The sequence below is a fragment of the Chrysemys picta genome, chromosome 1 (genome assembly GCF_011386835.1).
Source record: "Chrysemys picta bellii isolate R12L10 chromosome 1, ASM1138683v2, whole genome shotgun sequence".
In the NCBI taxonomy this organism is placed as follows: domain Eukaryota; kingdom Metazoa; phylum Chordata; order Testudines; family Emydidae; genus Chrysemys; species Chrysemys picta.
The window spans coordinates 61750195-61774304 of record NC_088791.1 but is presented as its reverse complement, the minus strand read 5'-3'; the positions used below and the strand labels follow the sequence as shown (position 1 = coordinate 61774304).

At 49.1% G+C, this 24110-nt stretch overlaps 1 protein-coding gene across 7 annotated transcripts in view; it reads right to left on the bottom strand.

The window, feature by feature from the left end:
- MON2 (MON2 homolog, regulator of endosome-to-Golgi trafficking) overlaps window positions 1-24110 on the bottom strand; it is a 180742-nt gene that overhangs the window by 64089 nt on the left and 92543 nt on the right. For all 7 annotated transcript variants that reach the window (XM_065568308.1, XM_065568270.1, XM_065568361.1 and 4 more), the window contains exons 22-24: window positions 14362-14537; window positions 1409-1571; window positions 556-849 (exon numbers count right to left, since the gene is read on the bottom strand). In XM_065568308.1, coding sequence (XP_065424380.1) covers window positions 556-849; window positions 1409-1571; window positions 14362-14537 — 633 coding nt within the window. The remainder of the gene's footprint in view (window positions 1-555; window positions 850-1408; window positions 1572-14361; window positions 14538-24110) is intronic.

Genomic DNA, 24110 nt, shown 5'->3' with positions numbered 1-24110 from the left:
ATCCCAGTCACATGGGTGAGGAATTACTTTTTTCCATGTGCTCTTCCCCGGGAAAAGGAAGTTGCTTTAATAATTTCAAATAGAAACAAGATCCATGTCTTCCTTTCTAGCTGAAGTAGAAGGAAGACTGAGTCTTTGTTGGCCATGCTGCTCTCACAAAGGGCACTAAAATTTTATGCAAAGGAATCATGCATCTATCTGTGTGGAGAGTGTAAGAATGACCAATACAACAGTCCAAGACCAGAGAATACAAACTGAAATACTGGTGTCAATTTCATGAGCACTTTTGTGTAGGGTGGGGGGGGTGGGGAAATCAAGATGATGTAAAAATGGTGATAAGTTGGCTTAAGGGCAGCACAGAAGGGAAAAGAAACCATCTGGAAGCTTTAAGAAAGTTTAAGATAAAATAGTTCCTAGCTACTTTGTGTGTGTAAATTATATATTATCTTTAAAAATCCTATAAAAATTAAAACTGGTATTACAATAAACATGTGTAAGAGACGGAGGCTACCAAAATGTGGATGCTGTATTCTACAGCAGCTTTTTACTTAGTACCTTCCATATAACTGTGTGCCATGTTGAATGTTGAAGTAAAGTTCCATGGGCACCAATTGTAGAAAACAATGTCTGTCCAGCACTCTTTCTAACTGCAGGTCGTGGGTCTACACAGAGTTCCCCCAGCTTGGCATAGAGACAGAGCCAAAGGCAGTCAAATGGCGGTGCTGGGTGGAAAGGACGGTTTAACAACACTCCCTTCTCTTCTGCCTGCTTCTGCAATACTGCTTCCTCTTTGTTCAGCTCTTTTTCAATGGTTTCACCTCTTTGGAAGAAATAATCTGAAATATTCCACTACAAACAAAAGAATTTAGGAACACATTTTATGTATGGAAAAATAAATATTTAAATACACATTGATAATTACTCTGATTGTGAAGGAGCAGTTTTTCTAATTTGCCCATTTTAAAGTGTACTGCAAAATATGTCCTAAGCAACTCTTAGTTCTACTGATTAGAGAAGGATTACATTTAATTATTCTTACAAACAGAATATCAAGAACTGTATTTATTTCCAGGCTTCAGTTTTTAGGCTCTCAAGACACAGATATATACAAACTGAAGCATCAGAAAAGGATTATTAAAATCTATAATGTTTCTACTAAAAATGTTGATAATCGTCATATCTCTGCAACTCCATTCATTTTACATAATCATGTTTGTTTCAATAATAATTTACTTAAAGACAAATTCTTATCACTACATTTACATTGACTTCAGTGGGAGTTTTATGAGAGAATGACATGCAGTTTCCGGCCTTTATCGGGATAACAGTCGAGACATTAACTAGCATTAACAAAATTAATTAAATAAAAGCCACACTAATCCTCATTTTGAATGCAAATTAAACTCACCAGCAAACCAATTGATGTTAGGCTAATGTTTAGTTCTTGATTGTGAAGTCCAAAGCTTCCTGCAACTTCAACAACTATTTGTAGGCAAGTGCAAGGCATTGTTGGTAGGAAGTCTGTCACAACCAACTGAAGACACTGGAATGCAGTCCGTATTAAGGACTCTCTTGAGGAAATTGAAATAAGGTACATGTTATTTTTTTTAAGAGGGTACAAATCATTCTATTATTATGCACCAGGATGCAACATTACTACAGACGGATAATCGGATTTACACACTTGCTCTAGAGTCAAGCAAAATTTGAAATACATTTAGGATTTGTCCCAATTGGGGAAAAAAGATGTTTGTGGATTTTGTGTTTGGTGTGGACTTTTTTTTGTTTTGTTATTCTTACGAATGAGTTAGCTAGCACATTCTAAATTCTAATGCAGAGAAGGCAAGTTATACTTTAGCACGTTGGCTAGACCAGCTGAAGCACAGGCTCCCCCAACTCTGCCAGCTTTCATATGCTGAGATACAACTTGCTTGTCTAACTGGATTTTTAGAACTTGTTAGCTAACATTCTATAATAAATCTTTATCCTTGGCAATATAAACCCTAAATTAGGTGACAAGACCGAACTGGCCTGCAGAAAGTGGCAGGAAAGGAAGAAACCAAGGAGGAATGACAGGATGCAGCTAAGCAACTGGATGTAGCAGGAGAGAGTGTCTAACATGTAACCCCCTTTCTTCTCTTTTCTTTTCATTTTACGGGGTTAAACCAAAAACCTTATTGCTATAATTAAAGCTGCTGTTTCTACTTGCTCTGAGTCGTCATGGAAACAGTCAAAGACGAAGTGGTCGTACAGAAACTTGAGTGGCTTCAAACAAGTAGATGCTATTTCAGCACACTAGAAAGTGTACAGAAGTTGTTATCCATGCACAGTAGCTGTTTTGAAGCTGATGTGGAAGTCTTTGTTAAGGGCAGACATTCCTGCACATACACACACATGCCCTTAGTTAGAAGCTGGAAGATCCAGTCCAGTCAGATCCAGCTCAGCCTTGCAGGGAGAAAATGGAGCTGGCAGGGGTAACCCAGACAATCTATGGATTGGCTCTAAATAAAGGTTCCTGTAATTTTACAGAAATCAGTGGGATTGAGATTAGAAAACCCCATAAAAGAGGAATCGCAGACTGGAGTCAACTCCTTTGTGAGCTGTACTACATCACTAAATCAAAGACACCATTTGAGCCTAACAGCTACAGAAATTGTCAGGTTTTTTCCTTATTTCAAGTTGTGTGCACGCTCTGTATTGTGGATGCTGAAACAATTGATTATGTGGTACAACTGTTTTATCTAATTGTCAATATAATACCTACGGTGAGACTATATGAAAGAAGATTACCTCTGATTGTCAGAAGTGCCGATGACTATTTTCTGTGAGGTTTAAATATAAATATATTTTAGGGTTTAGGCCAGGGTTATATGCTTCATTTTAAAGGAAAATAACTCTCTAATTAGTGATATTAGTCAAGCAAGGGTGCGCTGTAACTGCTGTGCTGTAATAGTTTATCTTTGGAGTGTTATTTAGTAAAGAGACATTTGAAATAGCTAATTGTGTGTGTGTGTGTAACTGTCTTATGGTAGAGACGGGTACCAAATTCCTAGGAAAGGGAAAGTGAATCATATTATAATTTCCACTTTTAATATTCAGAGGGTTCCTTTGGAAATTCATCCATTCATCTGTGCAAATACTGTAAATCAACATAGGTTATGTGTAGGTTATATACAGTTGTATTCAAGCTTCACTCTGGAGCTTCCCTAGTATTTGATCTAGAGTTCACCATGCTTGGATTATAGAAGCATGGCTCAATCCAGAACATAAATACAGAAAAGGTCCAGAGTGTAGTTTGAACAGAGGTGCATCAGTTCTGTACTGGCTGAGCCCTGTGAATAAATGTTTGTTTTCAGTTACCAAGCTCTACAAGTAAGAGAAAAAACAGTTACCTGTCTTTTGTAACTGTTGCTTTTTGAGATGTGTTGCTCATGTCCATTCCATTCTAGGTATGTGTGTGCCCACATGCACAGCCATCGGAGATTTTTGCCTTAGCGGTATCTGTAGGGTCGTCTGTACCATTCCCTTGAGTGCTGCATTCATGCGTTGGTATATTAGGTGCTGACAACCCTACGTCCTCTCAGTTCCTTCTTGCCGGCAACTCCAACTGAAGGGTAGGAGGACAGGTAACGGAACAGTCATGAACAACACGTCCCGAAGAACAAGTTACAAAAGGTAGGTAACTGTTTTTTCTTCTTTGAGTGCTTGCTCACGTCAATTCCATTCTAGGTGACTCACAAGCAGTATCCTCGGAGCTGGGTTCAGAGTTCAGGGTCTTGTGGCTTGTAACACTGCTCTACAGAAGCCAGCATCGTCCCGGGCCTGCTGGGTAAGTGCATAATGGGACGAGAATGTGTGGACGAATGACCAGGTGGCCGCTATACAGATGTCCTGGATAGGCTGAGGAGGCTTATGCCCTGGTTGAATGGGTGGTTACAATCGCTGGAGGTGGCACCTTTGCCTGATCATAGCAGCAGTGAATGCAGGCAGTGATCTAAGAAGAAATTCTTTGAATGGACACTGAACGATCTTTTATCCTGTCGGTCACCGCGATGAACAATTGCAGCGACTTGCGAATTGACTTGGTCCTTTCAATGTAGAAGGCTAGTGCTCTCCTGATGTCTAGGGAATGCAACCTACACTCCTCGTCAGTCTTTGGAAAAAAAGAGAGGTAAGTAAATGTTGTGGCCCGTATGAAACTGCAAGACCACCTTGGGCAGAAAAGCCAGGTGCAGCTGCAGCTGGATCTTGTCCTTGTAGAAGACTATGTAGGGTGGTTCTGAGGTAAGCACCCTAATCTCAGAGACCCAGTGGGCGGATGTTATCGCAACTAGGAACGTGACTTTCCGGGACAGGAGAAGAGAGCAGGAAGCCAGAGGCTTGAAGGGAGGGTCCTGTGAGCCATGACAGCACAAGATTCAGATCCCATTGTGGAACAGGGTCCCTGATGTGCGGGTAGAAGCTCTCGAGGCCCTTGAGGAACCTGGCAGTTATGTCCTGGGAAAAAAACGACCAATCCTCGAGCAGTGGATGGAAAGCCGAAATAGCGGCCACGTGGACTTTGATAGTTGAAAGGGAGAGGCCTTGGAGCTTCAGATGCAGGAGGTAGTCCAGGATCAACTGCAGCAAGGCCGACTCGTGCCGAATACCTTTATCTGAGGTCCAACAAGCAAACCACTTCCATTAGGCCAAGTAGGTCATTCCGGTGGAGGGCTTTCTGCTTCCCAACAGGACCTACTGGACAGTAGCTGAGCATTCCTGCTCCTCTGCATTTAACCATGCAGCAGCCAAGCAGTCAGGTGCAGCGCTGCCAGGTTCAGATGCAAAAGACTGCTGCGGTTCTGGGACAGCAGGTCGGGCCTGAGTAGCAGCTGTAACGGAGCAGCCACCAATAGGTCCAGCAGCGTGCTGAACCAGTGCTGGCATGGCCAAGCGGCACTATGATGATCACTTTTGCTCTGCTTGATTTTCATGAGGACTATGTGAATCAGCAGCAGTGAAGGGAAGGCGTACAACAGAGCCCCCAACCACTGGAGCAGAAAAACGTCCAACGGGGAGCCTCTGTCGATTCCCTGAATTGAGCCGAAAACGTGTCATTTCCTGTTCTGCGTGGATGCGAACAGGTCCACCTGGGGAATCCCCCAACCTCTGGAAGATGGAGCTGAACACTTCTGGGTGGAGGGACCACTCGTAGCGAGACAAGAAGGTCCTACTGAGGTGATCTGCCAAAGCATTCCTGGCCCCAGGGAGGTGAGCGGCTATGAGATGGACGCCATGTTGTACACAGTAGTTCCAGAGCTTGAGGGCTTCATCATAAAGGGCAGATGGTGTGGATCCACCCTGCTTGATATAGAACATAGTCACTGTATTGTCCATCAGGACCTGGACCTGTTTTTAAGTGAGGTAAGAAGGCTTGGCAGGCCAGGCGAACTGCTCTGAGCTCCCTGATGTTGATGTTAGGGAGCAATCGTGACTCGACCAACGATACTGCGTGCTGACATTGCCCTGGTGGGCTCCCCACCCCAGATCTGAGGCATCGGAGATGAGGGTCACCGATGGGGATAGAGCCGCAAAGGGAACTCTCTCCAACACCAATACAGGACTCTGCCACCAAGTGAGTGACGACAGTACGTGGTCCAGGACCCTGACCACATGGTCCATGCTGTGTCTGTTGGGGATGTAGACCAACGCCAGCCACGTCTGCAAGGGTCTGAGGTGGAGCCACATATGGCAAACCACTTAAGTGCAGGCCACCATGTGGCTCAACAAGCGCAGGCAGATGTGAGCGGTAGTAAGAAGATGTGCTTGCTTGCATGAATGAAATGAGGTCCACCATGTCTTGGAAATGCGCCTCGGGGAGGAAGGCTCTCGCCTGAGTAGAGTCGATGACTGCTCCAATGAACTCTATGTTTTGTACTAGAATTAAGGTTGACCTTTTCTCATTTAACAACCACTCCAGGTCATGACAGGTGGAACAAACAAGATTGAGATACTGTCGCACTGGAACCCGAGACCAACCCTTTATTAGCCAATCAAGATATGGGTAAATTTGAACACCCCAGCGCCTCAGGTAAGCAGCCACTAGTCCTATGCACTTCTTGAACACTCTTGGGGCTGACGGGAGACCGAATGGCAATGCTTTGAATTGGAAATGGCACTGGCCCAGAGTAAAACGAAGGAAGCACCTGTGCCCTGGGAAAATGGAAATATGCATCCTTCAGGTCGAGGGCAGCGTACCAGTCTTCCGGATCCAGGTAGGGGATGATGGAGGCCAGGGAGACCATGCGAAACTTCAACTTTTTGAGAGACTTGTTGAGATGACGCAAGTCCAAAATGGGTCTGAGGCCCCCTATTGCTTTTGGGATTAGGAAGTAGCGGGAGTAGAACCTCTTTTCCTTTCATGTCTCGAGGAACCTCCTCCACCTCCCCCCAAGCGCAGGAGGTTCTCAACTTCTTGGACTAGGAGTTGTTCGTGAGAAGGGTCCATGAAGAGGGATGGGGAAGGGGGGTGGAAGGGAAGGTCGGCCATAATCTGCAAGGTGTAACCCAGGGGTCTCAAACATGCAGAGCTCTTCCCTGCGGCCCACCAAGCTCCCTGCATGCCCTCCCCCCCCAGTTATTGCCTGTCTCCCCTCAACTCCCCTAACCCCACTCCCAAGTTATTTTATATGGCAGCTAAGCTCCCCGCGCGCTGCTCCCCAATGTTTGGGGCCAGGTCTCTCCCCCAGCCCGCCCGCTGCCCCCACGCACCTCCCCCGAGTATCCCCTGGCCTCACTTGCTGCCCCCTCACCGCCCCAGAGCCTGCAACTCATGCTGACTCCACTGGCTCTGCCGGCTTCCAGCATCACCTGCTGCCGCAGGGTCCTAGTGCCCCCCTCCACTAGGGCCAGGGCAGGCTGCCCTTCCCCTGCCTTTCTGCCCTAATCAAGCCTCTCCAATGCCCCGAGCCTCTCTAATGCCCCAAATCCCTCATCCCCAGCCCCACAGCCCTCACCCCTGCACCCCCTCCTACCCCCAAACTCCATCCCAGAGTCTGCACACCAAATCCCCTCCCCCACGCAAACTCCCTCCCAGAGCCTTAGGCAGGTGGGGGCGGAGTTTGGGGGAGGGCAGGTTCTGGGCACCACCAAAATTTCTACAAACCTGCCACCCCTGGAAGAGGCAGAGCAGGAGTGGAGTGGTGGTGCACCCAGTGCAGTGGGGAGGCTTTACTGAGTGTATATATTTTATTAAAACCGCTTGCAAATGACTTTGTCAAAAAAAAGAACACTCATGGAAGAAAAGAGTTTTTCAAGACAAATGGGAGAATTTTTATTTTTTCACAGAGGTAAAAAGATAAATTCAATGGCTTATTTGTCAGCAAATGATTGCTGTTCCCAAGGAGTATAACGTGCGTCGGCACTATGGCACGATGCATCGTGAAAAATATGCTGCGTTCACTGGAAAAATCCGAGAGGAAAAACTTCAGCAACTTAAAGCAACATTTGCCAAGCAAAGAAATTTCTTTTTGGGGATTAACAAGTCTAGCAAAAAGCAACAGAGGGTCCTGTGGCACCTTTGAGACTAACAGAAGTATTTCTGTTAGTCTCAAAGGTGCCACAGGACCCTCTGTTGCTTTTTACAGTTTCAGACTAACACGGCTACCCCTCTGATATCTAAGTCTAGCAAAGATTCAGTAAGAGCAAATTTTGTGATAAGCGAAATGATAGCTAAATCATCGCAACCTTTTACAGAAGGCTTATTTGTAAAAGAATGTCTTATGAAGGCCAGCAAAATTTTATGTCCTGATAGGAAGAAAGTTTTTAAAGGCATAAGCTTGTCTGCCAGTAGAGTTGCCTGCAGGAAAACGGATTTAGCTGATAATGTGCAAAAACAATTGATTCAAATGGCAAAAGACATCGAAGCATTTTCAATTGCTCTTGATGAGAGTACAGATGTATCAGATACCGCACAATGTGCAGTGTTCATTAGAGGTGTGGATTGCAATTTGAATATAACTGAAGAACTGCTAGACTTAACAACACTGAAGGGTACCACAACGGGACCTGACATATTTCAAGGACTGGAAGAGTGCATTGAAAAAGCTGTGCTGCCATGGAACAAACTCGTATCTTTGGCTATGGACGGCGCGCCATCAATGTGCTCTGAAAATGTTGGTGTGGTTGGATTATTGAAGACCAAACTGAACAGCCTCAATATATCATTAGCTTCACCCGTATACATTGTATTTTGCACCAAGAAGCCCTGTGTAGTAAAAGTCTACAAATGAAGGCAGTTATGGATGTAGTTGTTAAAACTGTTAATTTTATACGTGCACGAGGGCTGAACAACAGACAGCTCACTTCTTTTCTAGCAAGTATGGACAGCGAATATGGGGAACTTCTGTATCACACTCAAGTTAAATGGCTGAGTCGTGGAAATATTTTGAAGCTTTTTTTTTTGCACATAGAGAGGAGATTGATTCCTTCATGAAAATGAAAAACAAGGAGGTTCCACAGCTTGCTGATTCCACTTTTATCTGCAACCTTGCTTTTTTAACAGATGTAACTGATCACCTGAATGCACTGAACTTGAAACTTCAAGGTAGAAAACAGGTGATAACACAGATGTATGACAGTGTTAAGTCATTCAAAGTCAAACTTACTTTGTGGGGGAAACAGCTGACTGCTGGCAATTTGGTTCATTTCTCGACTCTGAATTCCTTAGGAAAAAAGTTGAACCCAAATTCTTGAAAGAATATGCAGAGATCATTTCTAACTGACACAAACAGTGCGGTTTAAAGATTTCAAGGCACTTGAACCACATTTTCAACTTTTTTCCACACCATTTGCTGTTGAAATTGACTATGTTGCAGAGAAAATGCAGACTGAGTTAGTGGAGCTTCAGTGTGACACCATTTTGAAGCAGAAGTATACAGATGCTGGAATTCCAGAATTCTACAGGTTTCTTTCACAAGAAAGATTTCCCATGTTATTCTCTGCTTCCGCAAGGATAATGGCAATGTTTGGAAGTACATATATATGTGAATAGTTTTTCTCTTCCATGAAGATTAACAAATCTGTGTTAAGGTCAAGGCTCACTGATGAACATTTGAAAGCAACACTGAGATTGGTTTCGTCTCAGGATATCAAACCTAATATTGATGCTCTGGTTGATGCCAAACACTGCCAGCTAAGTGGCCAAAAATGAAATGACCTGTCAAAATTTGCACTGACTTTTCACATTACAGTTAAAGAAGTTAATAAAAAAGTTAATTGACTTTTAATAGCATACTATATTTTAATACTATACTACTCTTTTTTTTTCCTGCCTACCTCCAGGCGCTTCCCACCGCCCAGCCGCCAAACAGCTGTTGGTGGCGCTTAGCACTTTACAGGAGGGATGGGGGAGGAGCGGGGAGCCACGCGCTCAGGGGAGGAGGTGGAGAAAAGACAGGGCAGGGACGGGGCCTCATGGAAGGGGTGGAGTGGAGGCAGGGCCAGGGACAGCGAGGGGGAGTGTCAGTGATGCGGCCCTCGGGCCAATGCACTAGTCCTCATGTGGCCCTCGTGGTCATTTGAGTTTGAGACCCCTGGTGTAACCTGAGGATATTACTTTGAGCACTCAACAGTCCAAGGTCAGCTGAGACCAGGCCGACCAGAAGGGGCAGAGGCAGTAGAGGAAAGCGTGGGAGTGTGGATCCTGGGAGGTGACTGGGGTGTCGTCCTCGAGCGCAACCTCAACATGACTGCTTCTGGCCTCCTTGGTTCCTGGAAGGGCCAGGCTGAGAAGACAAATGGAAAGACCATGCAGGTCCTTAGCTGGGGAGTACCCGAGGACCTAGACTGTGGAGGCGGAGGGCAGAACGACTTCCTGGCCTGATAAGGAGTATGAAGGCCCAACGAGTGGAGGGTGGCACGGGAGTCTTTACGGCCATGGAGTCTCTAGTCCGTGAGCTTGGAGAAGAGCCCATCCCCCTCAAACAGGAGGTCCTGTATAGTGGCCTGCATCTCATGGCATAACCCGGAGGACTGCAACCAGGAGCTGTACCTTATGGCCAACACAGAGGTGACCACACTGGCCGCTGAGTCAGCAGTGTCCCCGGCCATTTGAAGGACTCCCCTTGCCACCACTGTGCCTTCATCCACTCAAGTGGTGAACTCCTGAGCTCGGTCCTGTGGGAGGGCCTCCTTGAATTTGTTAAGGGAGTCCCACAGGTTAAAACTGTACCTGCCTAACAGGGCCTAGTGGTTAGATATCCAAAATTGCAGGCTTGCCATCAAATAAATCTTTCTGCCAAGTAAGTCCATAGAATCATAGAATACCAGGGTTGGAAGAGACGTCAGAAGGTCACCTTGTCCTGCTTTGAGCAGGGGGCTGGACTAACACCAACTAAATCATCCCAGACAGGGCTTTGTCCAGTCTCTTGGTGCCTTTGTTTTTTGGCATGCCACTGACTTTGCCCTGCCTGTCCGTTTCATTAATGGCAGATAGACCAGTGCGCCGCTGGAGGGTGCATATACAGATATTTAAACCCTTTCACAGGAAGGTAACACTTCTTTTCCACCTTCTTAGAAGCAGACAGAATCGAAGAGGAGGTCTGCCACAGTAATTTGGCAATCTTAAGGACCCCTGAGTGGACGGGCAGCATGACCCAGGCCATGGTGGGTGGGAGGGGCTGCCCGTTTGAGAGGGACCCGCCACCGCTTTGTCCGGAGATGATGACGACAAGTGCACTGCTGGCGGAGGGGCAGGTTCCCCTTCCCCTTCTCTGGGGATGGCTCCTTAGGTGCTGAAGTTTGATGCGCTGCCTCCGCGTCCGATTCGGTACCGTACTCCAACTCCAGTGCCAGCTGTGCTGGGGGTGATTTGTCCGAATCCGCCAGTGAGGACTGGTGGGAATATGGGACCAGCATCACAGACATGCCCCACGGGTTCCAGTATGGCCATTGAGCGGGCCACTTTCCCTGCTGCCATGCCATCTCTGCAGGTGCCACGCCAGCTTAGCGGCTTGGTGGTAAATCACCCCTCCTTGGAGAGAGGCTGAACTCCTGGTCCAAGTCCGACCATTGCCCTTCTGGCAACCAGAGCAGAGCCATCAAGGCCTGAGTCTGCCGACTGACACTGGTCAGCGACCGGTGAGGTGAGGATCAGTGACTGCCCAACAAGCGGTACTTGGGGGGTGGGGGGGGATGGAGACTGATGCCATGACAGGGAGTGATCCCGCCCTGGTGGGGACTGACACCTGAGAGACCATCTGAGCGAGGGTGACCTGCACTATAGTGATCTTTCATGGGAAGCTTGCTGGTATCGGTGGTAGGAGGACCGGTGCCCCATGTCTTGTAGTGGGAGAGTGTGGTGTCGGGGACTGGAGATGCGGTGCCAGGATCCTAGGCCACGGAGATGGTGATCTACATCTGCGGTCTGGGGTCCAAGGGTGCTCCACTGCCCTATGGGGTGGTCCCATGATTGGCTTGCTCTTAGGTGCTGGGGCCTTATCAAGTGCGGCGCCTGTCGCAGTGTCTGCAGTACCGGTCAGCCCAACTTGCTCTTTAGCCGCTGGAGCCACTTCGGGCAACGAGGACCTGAGGAGAAGCTGGGGTCCCCTGCCACTCCCAGGAGTCAGATCCCTGGCTAGGCTCCCGGGGGTCTGACCTCAGTGGCACCCCCGTGATGGGCACATGGCCTGACATGGGTCCTTTGCCTGAGGTCCCTTTCCCCTCCAGTGCCAGGGGGCTCTTCTTTTGCCTCTTCTTCGGTACCGGCGAGGGGGAACGGTGCCGACGGTGCGCTCCACACCAATGCTGAGGTGTGCGGTGTGGGATCCGAATGGGACGGCTCCAACACAGGACAAAGTGCAGCTTCCATGAGGAAGGCCCTCTAGTGGATATCCTGCTCCTTCTGGATTCTGGGGCAAAAGCTCTTACAGATTCTGCACTTGTCCTTTCTATGGGACTCCCCGAAGCACTTCAAACAGCTGGCATGGGGGTCACTAATAAGCATCAACCTGTTGCATGATGAGTATGGTTTGAAGCCAGGAGAAAGGGGCATGTCCCGCTCAAGGGCAAAGTCTCAGCCGGGTCTAACTACAAACTAACCTAACACTTAACTTAATGGCTAACTAATGTGACAGATTCAGACCAGAAGAACATAAGTGGTTGAAGGCAGGGATATCAGCCTTCAGAATGAGCAGGTCCCTGTTCTCTGGATAGCCAAACAAAGGCTATTCCAGACCAATTAAGACACCTGACGCCAATTAACCAGTTAAGGCCGTTAGGCTAATGGAGACAGCTAGAACCAATCAAGGTCCCACTTCTACTGTTTAAAAGCTCTCCTTCCAGTAGCCTCTGGGGAGCCAAGGTGAAAGGAGCTGGAGGAGAGGAAGCATTGCTGAATCCTGAGGTAAGGGTGAAGCTAGGGAAAGGGGATCACGAGGGAAGTGGCCCAGGGAATCAAAGCAGCATCAGTGATGAAAGGAAAGTCGCCAACAGCTGCTACCATTAGGGTCCCTGGGCTGGAGCCTGGAGTAGAGGGCGGGCCTTGGTTCTCTCCCCCACCATACTCTAGAGAGATCCCCTGGAGAAGGGAAGCAGGACTCGGTCCAGGCAGGGGGCTGAACTGCGCCTACTGAGCTCTACGGAGCAACAGAGACTGTGGGGTATTCCCCCTTCCCATCTCCCATACTGGCCGGTGATGAAAGTAACTCAATAGGCTGTGACTCTTGCCACTACACTGAGAAAGGGAGGTCACACTGGGGCCTTATCGAGTTTCTGAGGCCACTGAATCCTCCCAGAAGCGCAGGACCCACCAATACAGGCTCGGAACTTTGTCACACTAAGTACCTACAAACTATATACAAAGAAGACAGACAATGGGCTATGAAGAACCGCTAATGCTCTTGCGATGCAAGACAAGGAGCTCTGACCAACTGTCCCAGGTGGTAAGGAGGAACTGAGAGGGCATAGGGTCGGCAGCGCCTAATATACCAACACATAAGCACGGCACGACCATCTGGATACCGCTAAGGCAAAAATCTCTAATGACTGTGCACATGGGCATGCACACACCTAGAATGGAATGGACACGAGTAAGCACTTGAAAAACTAATTTTCTTTTGTAATTTCAATATTGGATCAAATTACCAAACCATATTTTCGTGTCTCCCGCAACGGCAATGCTCCCGTACCAAATGCTTCAAAAGAATGCACAAGAAACCCCATAATGGACAATTATGGGATAACTTGTCTATAAAGGAAGGTTTTCCCCCTAAACCCTGTCAGTCAGCGGTTGGTTTATGCCTTACAACATGAGGGTTTATATCCTTTGCAAATGTTTTCTCCTATGTAGTTTATCTTATAAGAATAATGAGAATATCTAAACATCTAATATTTTTCTATTACTATTAAGTTCTTGATCTGAATGATATTGTGAAGAAATGAGTTCTGTAAGAGTATTTCCTTTTAATAATTTTAAATGTTTAGCCTCTTGTTCTTGTGTTATGAGAGAGTAAATAAGCACCTTACTTAACTTCTCTGTATCAAAATTGTGGCTCATTTCTTGCCCTCTTTACTTGTTTTTTAGGCTTCTAAACAGAGATTATTAAAATAATTTAAGATGAACACTATGTAGCGATTGCTCTATGGCCCAGAGGGAGAAACCATTAAACATTTTCTGAGTTTAGTTGTTAATATTTCTAATCTTCCAACAGGGTGCATATACAGAGCCAGGATATTATAAAGTAAGTTCTATCTTGATTAAGAGAATAAAAGGAAGGACATCTGTAATGAAGGTACTTAGGAACGGAAATCAACTCTGGCCTTTTTCTCTATTGTTGCATGTATTTTCATAAGCTAGTGGAAAAGGCCTACAAATTTCTCTTGTAAATCCCTTAGTTATTTTGTGGGAATTGGCATGTTTTTGTTTGTAATATTTTAGGAGACCATGGGTTTAATTCTGCCTCTAATAATCTGCCAGGTTTAATGTAAAATTTATCTGTAAAGTTACTCATCATTCATCAGTATTTTACTGTCAAAATTCACTATTACTATCAAAATGTATTTAATTCCACAGTAATATAAAACGGTAATAAACCCTGCATAAGTCTCTCTCTAACAAACACATCTTTCAAAGCACCAACCTTTCCATAACATTTATACTAATGGCATTATCAGTACAGATCTGCAGATTTTCAAGTGAATTTTTTCAGTCTTTTGAAAGAGTAATTCAGTAGAAAGCTGACAATCTGTGCCTTTAAACAAAACTTCTTTTCTGTGGAGTCCAGCTATTTAGAACATAGAAATAACTAAAAACAATTATGAATATTAGTAAATGGTGAGTTCTCTGCTCTTCTTAGCTATATCAGGTTTATATCAACCACTTACCCTTGATCACTTCTGATTGCTCCCATGACACCAAGGACTAATGGCCAGCCAGGTCCTAGACTGTCACCTTGACTCTGCAAAATCTGTAATACACACTCCAATTGTTTGAGCCTGATATCAGGATGAATAATGTTTGACAGTTCCTTCAATGGATTTAACAAAAGCAACTGCAGCCTCTAGAAATAAATAGAAAAACAGCAAGCAGAGTAATAACTAACAGATTATAATGCATCCTTATGAAGCCATACAGTACAAATCTGCATTTTTTAGAGTGGGCTTTTCAAAAGTGCCTACAAACCATCAGTAGGAGGCTGGGCACCTAACTTCTTTAGGTACTTTTGAAAATAATTTTAAGGTATAGGTTTTTTTCTCCCTCCTTAAAGTAGTATATTTCCCAACAAATTTGGAGATACTTTTAAATCTTGCAGGTGAAGTTTAAGCTTAGGAAATGTAACAATATATTAAAAGATTGCAATGTATTATTTAAAAATAAGCACCAAACATGAACAAAGATTGATCAAGATGCATCTCTCTCAACTATTCCCCAGTATGAGGGTTACTCTTTTAGACCCAAATGTATTTCAGCCACATTGAAACTTTGAGCAGTGTAAATGGAACTGTCATCTTGATAACTGCAAAGACATGCTAGATCAGGGTGGCCAACCTGTGGCTCCGGAGCCACATGCAGCTCTTCAGAAGTTAATATGCGGCTCCTTGTATAGGCACCAACTCCGGGGCTGGAGCTACAGGCACCAACTTTCCAGCCCGGGGAGGGGGCAGGGGTTGCTCACTGCTCAACCTCTGGCTCTGCCACAGGCCCTGCCCCCACTCCCTCCCCTGACCCTGCCATGCCCCCGCCCCCCCCCCCCAGCCTTCTGCATGCCATGAAACAGCTGATCGAGAGGTGGAGGGAGGGAGGGAGGGAGGGGGAGGCGCTGATCGGCGGGGCAGCTGGTGGGCGGGAGGCGCTGGGAACGGGGGTGGGAGAAGATGATGGGGGGCTGCTGACGTATTACTGTGGCTCTTTGGCAATGTACATTGGTAAATTCTGGCTCCTTCTCAGACTCAGGTTGGCCATCCCTGTGCTAGATCATTAAACTGAAGATACAGCTGAAGATTTATTTCCAGATTCTTTCCACCTTTATACCATCTATTCCTCCTTTTTGGGTCTTTGTTTCACATAGTATCAAACACTTGGGCTTTGGCAGGTTTTGGGAGCTCGTGGCCAAGAATCAGGAACTCTTACATTCTCACTCAAGCTCTTGCAATGACTTATTGTGTGACCCTGAGCAACTCATTTAACCACTATCTCAGTTTACTCATCTATAAACTGGGATTAAGAAAAATCACATTCCTTGTAATTTTGCTTCTTGGACGACGATTTCACAAGAGTCTCATTCATGAGTTTCACGCCACTAGTGTGAAACTGGTTGGGAACTTCCATGACCAAGGATCCTTGGAGGGCAATATCCCTCCATGCAAGCACTCATAATCGTTCCCAGAAAGTAGTTATCAGTGGTTCACAGTCATGTTGGAAGGGCATAACAAGTGGGGTCCCGCAGGGATCAGTTCTGGGTCCACTTCTGTTAAATATCTTCATCAATTATTTATATAATGGCATAAAGAGTACACTGTGACAGACCCAGAACAGGAGGGTACAGGAATCTGGTAGAGGGCAAATATACTGGTCACTGGATGAATAGTTTTCTGTTCCCTGAGCGACCAGAGCAGGGGATGCACTAGAGTAATCAGGAACCTGCTAGAACCAGTTAAGGCAGGCAGGCTAATTAGGACACCTGGAGCCAATTAAGAAGAAGCTGCTAGAATCAATTAAGGCAGGCTAATCAGGGCACCTGGGTTTTAAAAAGAAGCTCAGTTCAGTTTGTGGTGCAAGTGTGAGGAGCTGAGAGTGAGAGGGTGTGCTGCTGGAGGACTGAGGAGCACAAGCGTTATCAGACACCAGGAGGAAGGTCCTGTGGTGAGAATAAGGAAGGTGTTTGGAGGAGGCCATGGGGAAGTAGCCCAGGGAGTTATAGCTGTCATGCAGCTGTTACAGGAGGTCCTATAGACAGCTGCAGTCCACAGGGCCCTGGGCTGGAACCCAGAGTAGAGGGCGGGCCCAGGTTCCCCCCAAACCTCGCAATTAACCTGGACTGTGGGTTCTTCCAGAGGGGAAGATCTCTGGGCTGTTCCCCAGCCCACATAGTGAATCTCTGAGGCAAGAAAATCCGCCAATAAGCAAAGGACCCACCAGGGTAGAGGAGGAACTTTGTCACAACACTTAAAGTTTGCAGATGAGACCAAGGTGGGAGAGGATGCAAGTGCTTTGGAGGATAAGATTAAAATTCAAAATGATCTGGACAAACTGGAGAAATTGTCTGAAGTAAATAGGATGAAATTCAATAAGGACAAATGCAAAGTACTCCATTGAGGAAGGAACAATCCAGTTGCACACATACAACAACATTGGAAATGACTGCCTAGGAAGGAGAACTGCGGAAAGGGATCTGGGGGTCAGAGTGGACCATAAGCTAAATATGAGTCAACGGTGTAACACTGTTGCAAAAAAAGCGAACATCATTCTGGGATGTATAAGCAAGAGTGTTGTAAGCAAGACACTAGAAGTAATTCTTCCACTCTACTCTGCGCTAATTAGGCCTCAACTGGAGTATTGTGTCCAGTTCTGGGCACCACATTTCGGTAAAGATTTGGACAAATTGGAGAAAGTCCAGAGAAGAGCAACAAAAATGATTAAAAGTCTAGAAAACATGATCTATGAGGGAAGATTGAAAAAATTGGGTTTGTTTAGTCTGCAGAAGAGAAGACTGAGAGGGGACATGATAACAGTTTTCAAGTACATAAAAGATTGTTACAGGAGGAGGGAGAAAAATTCTTCTTAACCTCTGAGGATAGGACAAGAAGCAATGGGCTTAAATTGCAGCAAGGGTGGTTTAGGTTAGACATTAGGAAAAACTTCCTGTCAGAGTGGTTAAACACTGGAATAAATTGCCTAGGGAGGTTGTGGGATCTCCAACATTGGGGATTTTTAAGAGCTGGTTGGACGAACACCTGTCAGGAATGGTCTAGATAATACTTAGTCCTGCCTTGAGTGCAGGGGATGGGACTAGATGACCCCTCGAGGTCCCTTCCAGTTCTATGATTCTATACATGCATCCTTACATCCCACAGAAAGAACGGTTACTTACCTTCTGTAACTGTTGTTCTTCGAGATGTGTTGTTCACGTCCATTACACATTAGGTGTACGCGCGCCACGTGCACGGACGTCGGAAACTTTTTCCCTTAGCGGCTCCCGTCGGGCCGGCAGGGCCCCCTCCTTCCCGCCAGAGCGGCGCCCCGCTCCAGGGTATATATATCCCTGCCGACCCGACCCCTCCGGTTCCTTCTTGCCGGAGACTCCGACAGAGGGGAAGGAGGGTGGGAAGTGTAATGGACGTGAACAACACATCTCGAAGAACAACAGTTACAGAAGGAAGTAACCGTTCTTTCTTCTTCGAGTGATTGTTCACGTCCATTACACATTAGGTGATTCCCAAGCTTACCATTGGAGGTGGGTAGGAGTCAAGATACAACTGACTGTAACACAGCCCGACCGACCATTGCGTCCTCTCTGGTCTGATGATGGATCGCGTAGTGGGCTGTGAACGTATGTATGGACGACCAGGTGGCTGCCTTGCAGATCTCCTGAGTAGGGACCTGTGCCAAGAAGGCCGTAGAGGACGCTTGGGCTCTAGTCGAGTGGGCCCGGATCTCCGGGGCCGGAACACTGGCGAGCTCATAACAGGTGCGTATACAATGCACAATCCATGCCGACAAGCGCTGTGTCGAGATAGGCAAGCCTTTCATACATTCCGCAATCGCAATGAACAGCTGGGGTGTTCTGCGGAACGACCTGGTCCATTCCAGGTAAAATGCCAACGCCCTTCGGACATCCAGGGTATGTAGGCTGCGTTGGTGAGGGTTCGTATGGGGTTTTGGGAAAAACACCGGTAGGCAAATATCCTGCCCCATGTGAAACTGTGATACCACCTTTGGGAGGAATTTGGGGTGCGGCCTCAGTTGCACCTTATCTTTATGGAACACTGTATAGGGTGGTTCCGAAGAGAGGGCCCTCAATTCCGATACCCTTCTGGCCGACGTAATGGCCACGAGAAACGCCACCTTCCACGAGAGGTGCGTGAGGGAGCAAGTGGCTAGGGGCTCAAAGGGAGGACTCATGAGTCTTGTTAGGACTAGGTTCAGACTCCACGCCGGGACAGGCGGGCGCGAGTAGGGGAACACCCTTTCCAGCCCCTTGAGGAATCGGGCCACTGTGGGGTTGGAGAACACTGACACTCCCAACTCTCCCGGATGGAAAGCCGAAATAGCGGCTAAGTGAACTCTAATTGAGGCGGGCGCAAGCCCTTGATTCTTGAGGTGCAGTAGGTAGTCCAAGATAAACGGAACTGAGGCTTGTAAAGGCTGTATGCGTTGAGGTTCACACCAGTGGGAGAACCTTTTCCATTTTGCCAGGTAGGTCGCTCTTGTAGAGGGCTTCCTACTATTAAGGAGGATTTGCTGAACTTGGCGAGAGCACCTGTGTTCTGCATCATTCAGCCAGAGAGATACCATGCCGTGAGATGTAGCGAAGACAGGTTCAGGTGGAGTAGGCGACCTTCGTCTTGCGTGACTAGGTCGCGATGGAGGGGAAGGGTGATTGGATCGGCTATGGACAGTTCCAGCAGGGACGTGAACCAATGCTGGCGTGGCCAGGCCGGGGCGATGAGTATGATCGTCGCCCTGTCCCTGCGGGTCTTGAGGAGAACCTTGTGTATGAGTGGGAACGGAGGGAAGGCGTATCTCAGGCTCCCTCCCCACGGGATCATGAAGGCATCTGCTAATGATCCCGGGCTGAGGTTCTGGAACGAGCAGAACTGAGGGCATTGGCTGTTGTCCCTGGTGGCGAATAGATCCACCCGGGGAAAGCCCCACCTCAGGAAGATCGAATGCAGGACATCTCGCTTCAACGTCCATTCGTGCATTTGGTAGGATCGGCTGAGGCGGTCTGCTAAGCCGTTTTGAGTTCCCGGAAGATACGTTGCGATGAGGTGTATCGCATGGGCTACACAGAAGTTCCATAATTGGAGCGCTTCGTGACAGAGGGGAGAAGACCGGGACCCGCCCTGCTTGTTTATATAAAACATGGCAGTAGTGTTGTCCGCCACGCTGTGACCCTTTATGGTGGCACGGAAGGTCTGACAGGCGAGGCGAACCGCTCTTAGCTCCTTCAGATTGATGTGAAGCAGCTTGTCTTCCCTGGACCACAACCCTTGGGTCCGCAGTTCCCCCAGGTGCGCCCCTCAGCCCAGGTCCGACGCATCTGTTACCAACGTCAGAGTGGGCTGTGGGGCAGCGAAGGGGATCCCTTCGCATACCTGGTGGCGATCGAGCCACCAGCGTAGCGAGCTGAGCACCTGGTTTGGGATCGTGACTACTTGATCCAATGGGTCTCTGTTGGGGCGATGCGTGTGGGCGAACCACAACTGTAAAGGGCGGAGCCTCAGGCGGGCATGTCTGACCACGTGTGTGCAAGCTGCCATATGTCCCAGAAGCTGCATGCAACACCTTGCCGTTGTCGTGGGGAACTTTTGGACCGAGCTTACGGCTCTGTGAATTGACATGAACCGTGCCTCTGGTAGGCTCGCTTGCGCGGTGACCGAGTCCAGGGTTGCACCTATGAAGTCCAGCCTCTGTGTGGGGACTAACGTGGACTTGGGCACATTGACCCGGAGGCAGAGCTTGTCAAACGTCTGCAAGGCCAGCTTCACGTGAGATTGGACCTCGGCCTCCGACCTGCCCGCGAGTAGCCAATCGTCCAGGTACGGGAACACACGCATCCTTCTCTTTCGAAGGAAGGCTGCCACCACGGACATGCATTTCGTGAACACTCGTGGTGCTGACGCCAGGCCGAAGGGCAGGACCGTAAATTGGAAGTGGCGCTGGTCGACCATGAAGCGCAGGAATCGCCTGTGGGCCGGATTGATTGCGATGTGAAAATAGGCATCTTTCATATCGAGGGCAGCATACCAATCCCCCGGATCCAGGGATGGGATAATAGTTCCCAGGGAGACCATACGGAAGCGAGCTTTGATCAGAAACTTGTTTAGCTCGCGCAGGTCCAAAATAGGACGGAGGCCTCCTTTTGCCTTGGGGATCAGGAAGTATCTGGAGTAGAATCCTTTTCCCCTCAGGTCTGTTGGGACCTCTTCTACTGCTCCAGCAGCGAGAAGGGTCTGAACCTCCTGCGTGAGAAGTTGCTCGTGAGAAGGGTCCCTGAAGAGGGACGGGGAAGGGGGATGGCAGGGAGGGGGCGAGGAAAAATGGAGGGTATAGCCTGCCTTCACTGTGCGCAGGACCCATCGGTCCGATGTTATGCGCGACCATGCCCGGTAGAAATGGGACAGGCGGTCTTTGAAAAACAGAGGAGGATCCGGTATGTTTTTTGGATATGGTACGCTGTCCTCGGGCGTAGCTTCAAAAGCCTGGTTTATTCCCTGGCTGCGGTTTGCCCTGGCCGTGACTCTGGCCTTGGTTAGGCGTATTGTTACGTCTCCGCCTGTTATCCCTGCCTCGACGGCGGTACGGCTCGTGTCGGGGGCGAGGGTGGTATTGTCTTTGCGGTGGCTGTGGTTTAAAGGGCTTACGCTGCGTTACCGGAGTGTGCATACCCAACGACTTAAGGGTCGCTCGCGAGTCCTTAAGGCTATGTAGCCTGGCGTCCGTCTGGTCGGAAAACAAGCCCGAACCTTCAAACGGGAGGTCCTGCAGCGTGGTCTGTACCTCTGGCGGGAGACCTGAAGCCTGCAACCACGCTGAACGCCTCATCACGACTCCCGACGCAATTGTTCTAGCCGCCGCGTCGGCTGAGTCTAGTGCGGCCTGCAATGAGGTCTTGGCCACTGCCATTCCCTCATCCACCAGGGCCGTGAACTCCTGATGCGCGTCAGGTGGGAGGGAGGCCTTAAACTTGGCAACTGATGCCCACGAGTTAAAATTGTGCCTGTTTAGAATCGCCTGCTGATTGGCGATCCTCAGTTGAAGGCCCCCAGATGAATAGACTTTCGTCCCGAATAAGTCCAATCTCTTAGCTTCCTTGCCTTTGGGGGCAGGAGCTTGCTGGCCATGCCGCTCTTTTTCGTTGACCGCCGAGACCACCAGCGAACAGGGGGACGGGTGTAGAAAGAGGAAGTCAAACCCTCTAGATGGGGCGAAGTATTTCCTCTCCACGCCTTTTGCAGTTGGCGCACTAGAGGCTGGTGTTTGCCACACCGTCTTATAGTTGGACTGCACTGTCCGTATAATCGGGAGAGCGACTCTGGAGGGGCCCTCTGGGCTCAGGATATCGACCATGGGGTCGTCCTGCTCTACAGTCTCCTCTGCTTGCAAGCCCAGATTGAGGGCTACTCGGCGAAGCAGGTCTTGGTGTGCCCGATGGTCGATCGGGGAAGGGCCGGACACCAGTGTGCCCGCTACCGCCTCATCTGGCGAGGAGGAAGAGGTCGGGGCCTTCTGCCCATCCTCATTGTCCAGCAACCCGGCATCCGCCAGTTGTTCCTCTGCGGCCTGACCCGCAGCGTGGGATTGGGACGGCACCGTACTCGGTGCCGAGTCCACTCCTTCCCGCTCCGGTGGTCTAGAGACCGTTGCCTCCCTATACGATGGCGGGCGGTGCCGCGGGGAGCGGGAGCGGTACCCGGATGGCCCGGATCTCGAGGCCCTCGATGGGGGTCCTTGCTGATGGTATGCCCAGGGTGTCCAGAACGGCCATTGGCTCGGTTGGCCCCACTGGGACTGACCGTAGTCCCTGCTGGCCCGTGACCTATGGGCATACCCGCCGTACCGGTCTGAGTCAGCCCCCGAGACCACGGACGGTGACCTGGAAGGCCACGGTGGAGCCGTAGGATGGTGCCGGTCCGGTTCTGGGGAGTAGCGCCTCCGCGACCAGGACCTGGAATAGCGCCTCGTGGACCTGGACCTGGAACGGTACTGGTGATCGCGGGACTGGGAACGGCTACGACTGGTCGGCCTTGGGTAACGAACCGCCGACGCTTCGCGGTGCCGACTCGTGCTCGGTTGCTGAGTCGGTGCCGACCGCTTGTTGAAGCCCGACTGCTGCGGTGCTTCCTGCGCCGAGGGCAACCGGGAGTCCACCGAGGCGGAGCTCAACCGGGACCAGTTCCTGGAGCGGTGCCGAGACGGCGACCGTGATGGGCGCAGCATCGCCGGCTTGCCTCTACGCGGCAGCATCGGCGGAGCGCCCTCAGCGCGTGCCGGGGCCTCGACGGACAAAGCGATGAGGTCCTTCGCTGCCTCAAACGTGTCCGGAGTGGAGGGCTGTTCCACGAGCTCCTCTAGCCCTTCGTCCTCATTCGACGCGCCCATCCCGGGGCTCGACGGGCCTTTCGGCGCCGGAGCCACTACCGGGGTCCGTGTTGGGGCCGTATCGGCCTTAGGGGCACTCGAGGTCTTTACCGGTGCCGGCCTCTTGTGCGGGGAGCGTCCTCGGGCCTTAGACTGGCCCTTCGCTTTTGCCGGCGAAGACGATCGGCGTCGTGCATTTCCCCGCTGGGTCGGTGCCGCGGGCTTCGGGTGACCCGCCGGTGCCGGTTCCCGCACCGATGCCGGGGCGCTCCGCACGGAGGCAGACGGTGCCGTCGAAGTGGAGGGCTGTAACGCCGTCTCCATGAGCAGCTGCTTAAGGCGAAAGTCCCTCTCTTTTTTAGTTCTGGGCTTAAAGGCCTTGCAGATCTTGCAGCGCTGTTTCTGGTGAGCTTCCCCCAGGCAACGGAGACACGAGGCGTGGGGGTCGCTCAATGGCATAGGCCTGCGGCACGTGGCACAAGCCTTGAAGCCTTGGGCGTGTGGCATACCCCGCCGCCCAGGGCCGGTGCCGGGGTTGAACAAACAACCACGGCAGGAACTTTAAGTACCCTAATGAGCTGTTAACTACTGGCTCAACACTACTATAAACTAACTGATAACTGCTAGATAACACTAATGACTATTGCTAAGGGACACTCTCAGACGAGAGACAGAGTTGTTCCAACGCCGCCACGGACGGTAAGAAGGAACTGGAGGGGTCGGGTCGGCAGGGATATATATACCCTGGAGCGGGGCGCCGCTCTGGCGGGAAGGAGGGGGCCCTGCCGGCCCGACGGGAGCCGCTAAGGGAAAAAGTTTCCGACGTCCGTGCACGCGGCGCGCGTACACCTAATGTGTAATGGACGTGAACAATCACTCGAAGAAGAACAGGTGGTACATTCAAATTCTACTTGTGTTAGTGGTTCAGCCACTGCTCCCCTCAACTGTCAGTGTGATGATGGTATCTTCAGAGTAGGGAAAATTAGTTACTTTGTAATTCTGGTCCTTTGAAGTTCTCCCGCAGAACTGTTATTCTCCAAATAGACCACCACACCTGCCTCTTTTCAAAATTTGGAGGTTTTTGCTTTTGAGGTCATGCATTTTTGCCTATATGAAAGTACATAAGTGAATGTTTCATCCTTTTACACCAAAAGGAACTGACAGCTGATAACACCAGTGGACTGTACCACTTGCACTACAGGATTGGAAAATTCGCCATGTGGGGATTGATGCACCTCACTATAACTCTTTAGCTGTGGGAGTTACCAGGCAATCTTGTAATCATGTAATGGATGCTGAGAGGATGGAATCTTTAAACTGTAATCTTTCA